Source organism: Artibeus jamaicensis, unplaced genomic scaffold (assembly GCF_021234435.1).
Source record: "Artibeus jamaicensis isolate MK-2021 breed Jamaican fruit bat unplaced genomic scaffold, CSHL_Jam_final scaffold_614, whole genome shotgun sequence".
In the NCBI taxonomy this organism is placed as follows: domain Eukaryota; kingdom Metazoa; phylum Chordata; class Mammalia; order Chiroptera; family Phyllostomidae; genus Artibeus; species Artibeus jamaicensis.
Window position 1 is genome coordinate 2151223 of NW_026522050.1, and position 6868 is coordinate 2158090.

General features: G+C 55.3%; 1 protein-coding gene across 1 annotated transcript; it reads right to left on the reverse strand.

Annotated features, from left to right (window-relative positions):
* Window positions 1–1074: 1074 nt before the first annotated feature.
* On the reverse strand, window positions 1075–2833 carry LOC119045463 (cytochrome c oxidase subunit 8A, mitochondrial). The gene is made up of 2 exons (XM_037140201.2): window positions 2648–2833; window positions 1075–1267 (listed from the first exon to the last, which is right to left on the reverse strand). Exons 1-2 carry the CDS (start codon window positions 2759–2761, stop codon window positions 1172–1174), a joined length of 210 nt encoding a protein of 69 aa, XP_036996096.1. The 5' UTR covers window positions 2762–2833; the 3' UTR covers window positions 1075–1171.
* Between the last annotated feature and the right edge of the window lie 4035 nt (window positions 2834–6868).

The following is a 6868-nucleotide window of genomic DNA, read 5'->3' on the forward strand; positions in this document are numbered from 1 at the left end:
AGGCCAAGAAGGATTAGACAAAGGGAGGGAGAGCAGGGTCCACCTTGAGCTTCTGTGAACATGAATCAGGAAACGAGAGCCGTGCAGCGGAGGCTTTGGGGAGATGTGTGTTCCGATGCCTGGAGCCTAAAGCCAACCACACCCTAGAGCCCCTGGCTCTCACCCGGCAGCTCTGCCTCCATCCCGGCCCCTGGAGTCCTGGCAGCCTTGGCTCCACGGGGGACGCTGACCCTGTGTCTGTTCAGAAATCACGCAGCTCACCCCAGCAAAGGGAACACAGAGGAGAGCTGGAGCTGTCCTCCAGGGGTGCGGGCGGCAGGTCTGAGAGCTCCTTCCAGACACGACGTCAGGACTCTGCTCCACGCAGTGCATCGCCCAGCTAAGGAAGCCACCCCAGCCCCCCAGGAAGGGCCCTAGGGATGAAAGAGCAGTAAATCTCCCAAGCTAAGAAGGGGAAGGGACAGAGAAACAGCCGGGAGAACAAGAAACCCATAAGCATTTATGGATATAGTGATAAAAAGAATGGAGCCCTCCAACCAGGAAAGGCAACGGCACCTGAGAAATGGCTGCAGCCCACCGACTGCTGAGGGGGAAGGCTGACCCCAACGGGGGCCAGACAAACACACAGAGCCCTGAGCCTAGAGACCAGCGGCGCGACCAGCGGTGCTAGAGAAGATGAGCACGAAAGGCTGCCCAGGGACCACAGGCTTTGTTTTCCCACGAAGCCAGAAAACATTTCAAATCACGAAAGCACACAGAGAAAAGAGCCCTCCCAGCCAGCAAGGAGACTGTCTGAGCACCGGAGACCTCCCACCGGCAGCCAGCCAGTGGGACCCTGAGACCAGCCAAGCCCCCTTCTCCACACCCCACCCAAAAGCAACCTCTGCTGAAGCGTGGAGGCAGAAGCCCAGGGCAAAGTCACCATGAGTTTCTGAGGCAAGATTTAAATAGACTTTATTGTTACAAGGGGTAGGGGGGTCCTACCAAACAGGGCCTTATAAACTGAAATATGTGGTCCCAGGATGTCCCGATGGAGAAATCAAGGTCACGATCGCAGAAGAGGTCATTGTAACTGAAGGATGGGCTCTGGGGACACGAGCCGGGAATGCAGCGGGCACCATCAGGACGGGCAGGGTGGTCGGGTCCCAGGGTGAGGGAGAGGGCAGCCCCCTCACTCCCGCTTCTTGTAGCTCTCCAGGTGAGACAAGACCCAGCCGGCCGGCAGGAGGATGCACAGGAAGCAGGAGGTGAGCCCAATGGCGAGATCCTACACAGAGCACAAGAGAAGGAAGCCCCGGGTAAGGAACCCCCCCAGGCCTCTGGCCTTCTGAGCGGCCTTCCCAGGCAGCCCAGCCCAAAGGCCCCCTCAATGAGTGAAGACTCAGGCTCCAGAAGGAAGAAACATAGCAGGTCTAAGGCTCCCCCAGGCCTCGAGGTCAAGGGTCAAATAAGGAAGTGGGGGCCGGCAAGGTTAGTTAGGCTCCACAGAGAAATCCACCATCAGTTAATAAAGGGAAGGGATGGGAGCAACAGTTTAAACCTGCTTATGGCTGGTCTGTTGGGATCCAGGAACCTTGCATGGGCTGATCATTCTAAAAATGCACCTCCCCTTCCTCGCCTTAAAAACCCCTCCCTGCCCTGGCTGGTGTGTCTCAGTGGATTGAGCAACGGCCTAGGAACCCAAAGGTCGCCGGTTCTGTTCCCTGTCAGGACACATGCCTGACAGGGCACATACCAGGTCCCCCAGGTAGGGAGCCCTCGGGAGGCAACCACACACTGATGTTTCCGTCCCTTTCTTCTCCCTCCCTTCTCTTCTCTCTAAAAATTAATAAAATAAAAAACCCTCCCTTCCCATCTCCTTTCCAGGACTGTTGTGGAACCTTTGGGGCTGGGGATAAAAGGCTTCCTACAGCCATTTCCATATTCCCTGTAGTAGTTAAAGGTCACAGCAAAATTTGGAGTCACACTTGAGTCCCAATTCCTTCTTTGCCACTGAAGGGTGTGACTTTTGACAAGTCGACACACTGCTCCTAAATTCCAGTACCGCTCCACGGAGTAGTAATGGCCCTTTCCTCTCGGGTCCCTGAGAGGGCTGCCTGAGACCTGCACGGCAGTGTGGGCACAGCGCCTGGCACAGCGCAGGCGCGCAGCGGGTGTCAGTCCTCAAGCGCAGCGGCCTCCCGGCTCTGCTCCTGGCTGCAGGCCGGCAGGCCTGGGTTCCGGAGACTTGCATTCGAGGCTGGGCTCTGCCATTGAGGCAAGGCATAAAGGCGCCAAACAGGAGACAGTTGTCATTAAGGATTAGACCCTCCCATATTTCTGCGAATTACAAAGACCCGCTGGGTATTCGCTGCCCCCTGCCCTACTAACTCATCGCGGTAGCAATTACTACCGTCGCTGACGAAGTGCCACCCCGTTACTTTCTATAACATCACTGCCCTCTCAGTAGTTTCTCACCAAGTGCTCACTAAGGCCCCCCGGTGAACCGACCGACAGGCTGTGACCCGGGCACTGTCCCCAGCGCCCTCCGGACACGCCCGGCCGAGCAGCGGCGCGCAGGGCGTCCTCGGAGCCGCCGAGGTCCAGCGCGCCAGACCGGGCCGGCCCCGAATCCGCCGCGGGGCTCCCGGGCCGGCCCGCTCCTCACCATGGTCCCGAGCTGCTCCCGCGGAGGCTTGGAATGGACCTGGGCACGCGGCACCAGGAGCCGCCGGGCCGGGCCCGTTAGGCCTCTCAGCAGCAGCGGCGTCAGCGCAGACATGACCGCACCGGGTGGACGGTTGACAGCCGTCAGAGTCCAAGGTCGGGAAGTCAAAATGGCTGTCCCGGACGGATTTCCGGAGCTAGGGCGCCCGGGAAAGGGAGGACCGAAAATATCACGGAAATGACGACAGGATACACCTCCCTCCCGCTCTTGTCAGTTTTTGGCGCGTTCCTCGAAACAGCCAATCGACGCCATCCTACAACCGATAGGCGGGACATGGAAGGCGGAGCAGGTCACACTCCGCCCCCAAAGCCGCCTATCTTCGTGATGGACATCTGTGGTCACCCTATCACATAAGTAGAAACCCAGATGGCACTCTTGACTCCTCCCTCCATTCATACAGCACTCGAATCTCTCTATTCAAGAGCCTCACTCTCCGCCAAGCCTCCATTATTTCTGGCCAGAAGGCCTGACGCTAAGTTCCTAAATGAACCCTCCTCTTTTACTCTCTAATTCCAGTCACCACGCAATGGCAACCCACCTTCTTGCCTTCCTCCCTTCTCTCTACATCCCTTCCTTCCTTCTTTTTAAACATAAATCTAACAAATCACACACCTACTTAAATTTTGGTGGTTCCCACTGCTTACTGGACCACGTCCCAATCTCTGGATCTCATTCTCCAGCCTCATGTCTTACCATTCCATACATTCCTCCTTGTTCACCGGTTTCTCCCACTCCGGCCGCCCCTGTCTCCACCCCACCCTGCCTTTTGCTCTTTTGCATTTTCCTTATTTCCGTAGATTTGGCCAAAAAGTTCGTTTGGTTCTTTCCCCATACGATGGCTCTAGTAATGCTTAGTTGTCTTCATGTGATAAAATTTTGTTAGATTGTATTGTGGCAACTGACATATCAGTGTGTATTTTTTAAAGATTTTATTTATTTATTTTTAGACAGAGGGGAAAGGAGAAAGAAAGCGAGACAGAAACATCAGTGTGTGGTTGCCTCTCACATGTCCCCCACTGGGGACCTGGCCCGCAACTCAGACATGTGCCCTGACTGGGAATCGAACCCGTGACATTTTGCTTTGCAGCCTGCGCTCAATCCACTAAGCTACACCAGCCAGGATCCAGTGTGTGTGTTTTTTTTAAAAAATCAAAGTTAGTGAATTTTTGTGCAGCCATTTTAATATTGAAAATGGAAGAAAATACACATTTTGGTATATTGTGCTTTATTATGTCAGGAAAGGTAAAAACAAATGCAAAAAAAGATTTGTGCAGTGTATGGAGAAGTTGTGGTGACTGAATGTGTCTTGGTACTACTGACATTCTGGACAAATAATCCTTTGCTGTGGGGCCATGTTATGAATTGGAAGATGTTTAGCAGCACCCCTGGCCTCTGCCATTAGAAACCAATAGTGGGAAACATACTCAAAATATCTAAATCAATAAAGTTACTGATGAAAATGAAAAGTATTCCCTGGTTGGTGTAGCTCAGTGGATTGAGCGGAGGTCTGTGAACCAAAGGGTCACTGGTTTGATTCCCAGTCAGGGCACATGCCTGGGCTGCAAGTCAGGTCCCCAGTAGTGGATGTGTAAGAGGCAACCACACATTGATGTTTGCTTTCTCTCCCTCTCTTTCTCCCTCCCTTCTCCTCTCTAAAGAAGAAAGGAAGGAAGGAAGGAAGGAAGGGAGGGAGGGAGGGAGGGAGGGAGGGAGGAAGGAAGGAAGGAAGGAAGGAAGGAAGGAAGGAAGGAAGGAAGGAAGGAAGGAAGGAAAATGTGTCCTTTATTTTATGGAAAAAAATTAAATGAACTTTTTTGCCAGCCAATACCCAGAACACTTTTCAACTCTTACCTACCCTCCTTTTTCAGCGCTCCAACTTCCAGACCTCCGCTTACAGCTCATTCAACAAATATTTACTAGACACCATCACCCACCACTACCACCACCACAGCACCACCCACCAACCAACAAAAGAAAAAAAAAGGAAGGAAAAAAAGTATTTACGAGGCCGTCCTGCGTTCCTGCCAGTGTTCTGAACACACGGTAAACAAGGGCTCCGTGGCCAACGAACTGTCCTTCCTGAGGGGAGAGAGGAAACAAGCGCTTAGTGAGAAGCTGGGGAGGATGCGGTGGTGTGACCAAAAGTGTCGGGGCAGCACTTTGTCAGTCAGCCTTCACTGGCCACCCAGGCCCCGTGTGGCCGCCTCGGTGCCCAGCAGCCCCCGGGGCAGCGCTACCCATAGAGTGGTCTCCATCCCTCCACAGGCGCCACCCGAGGGCAAAGTCTGCCTGGTCCACCACTGTCTCCAAAGGGCCCGCACACGTCCAACACCCAGACCTTCACGAACGCAGCCGACTGAGCAGCAGGTGTAAGGCCGACAGGAGCAGGGTGAGGAGCCAGCCATGGAGCCCACCCAGGCCTCACCTCCGCCATCTCGTTCAGTCTTCACTACAAGGTCAGGAGGGGGATGCTATCATTTCAAACGTTCTTACAAAGGTGGAAATAAGCCCGGAGAACCAGGAGACCTGCTGAAGGTCGTGCAGCTACAAGGCTGCCTGGGCAGGACTCCAGCGCAGGTGTCCCTGCTCCAACCCCAGGCTTTAACCCTCACACAAGCTGCTATGCGAGTTTCAGAAGCTGCAGGTTTGATACTGTGGGCAATCGGATAGAAGGCTGCGGCGGGGTGGGGTGACCTGGGGTGACAAGGGACTTGGAAGACGGAGCTTTACAGAAACCTCCGCCCCTGGGGGCAGAAAGGGGGCTGACAGAAAGGTGGCCATAGACCCAGAGTGAGAGCCCCGGAGGGTGGGCTGGGCCTGAGCTTCCTCTGGAGGAATGGGCTCCTAGAGGAGCTACCCAGGGCCCTCCCTCCCCCCCTTCCCCCTCCCCCTCCCCCACCCTCTGCACCACAGGCAGGGGATTGGTAATGTCCAGCAGTCTCAGGCCAGCCCCACCCCCACCTACCTGGCTCCCTGCCTCCCCCTGTCCCAGGCTCTGGCAAACAGCCCAGAACAGATTCTTCCAAATCCCTCCTTCCCCATCTCAAAGGGCAGAGCCTAAGACCACAGGGCTGGGAGGTCCAGGCCCCAGCTGCCTGCCTCTAGCTAGGAAGGGACAGGAATCTCCCTACTGTCCTAACTGGGCTTTGTCAAGTGTGCGTCCTAGGAACAAAGAAGTAACTCCCGGAAGAGAGCACAGCCAGCCAGGAGGCCCGGAGATACCTGAGGACGGGACTGGCCTTTCTGTCGTTCCTGGGGTTACTCCCTGAAGAAACGCACGTCCCCCTCGTTCACAGGGGCTGGAGGAGAAGGAACAGGAACATCGGACCCAGGGCCCCCTCGACATGGCTTCTCTCAGAAGCACCACTGGAAAGGAAGAAAGAGGCTGGCAGGGGTTAAGTACCATTCCAGGGCAGGGGTGGCACCTAGGTCTGTTGGATGAATACTAACGCCTCTGCTCTGCCCCCAGCCCCCCAGCAGCCCACCCCTCCCAAAGAGCAGAGACAGGCCTTTAACGGGAGAGTAGTGAGCGCTGCGGTGCTTTACACAACCGAACACCATAGGGAGTGAAGAGAACAGACCACAGCTAGGACAAGGCCGGTTCCCACAGACGCAGCGCTGAGGCGGAGGCCTGGCGTGGAAGAGCAGACCGTGTGGCCCTACGGATACAAAGAGCAGCGGGCAGGACCAAGGGGAGGCGTGTGCCCGGTGGCGGGGGGGCCTGGGGGAGGCCTGCTGGCACTTCTGGGTGCTGGTTACACAAACGTGTTCCCTCTGTGATTAGTCTATCGGAGCGGCTGGGCAGGCACAACCTGTGCCCATTTCTCTGTGCCTGTTACACCTCGGTTCCAAAACAGACAAGAAAAAAAGCAAGAAAAAATGTGAATTGACCTTTATTTTTCCTTTAAGATTTTATTCATTTATTTTTAGAGAGAGGAGGAGGGAGGGAGAAAGAGAGGGGGAGAAGCACTGGTCCATTGCCTCTCTCCCACGCCCAGACGAGGGCCGGGATCTGCGACCCAGGCACGCGCCCCGACCGGAAATCGAACCGGCAGGCAGCCCTTTGCTCCACAGAACAACGCCCAGCCAACTGAGCCACGCTGGCCAGGGCCGATCTTGTCTTTCTAAAACAAAAAAACGACATCTAGAGAAGTGGATGTG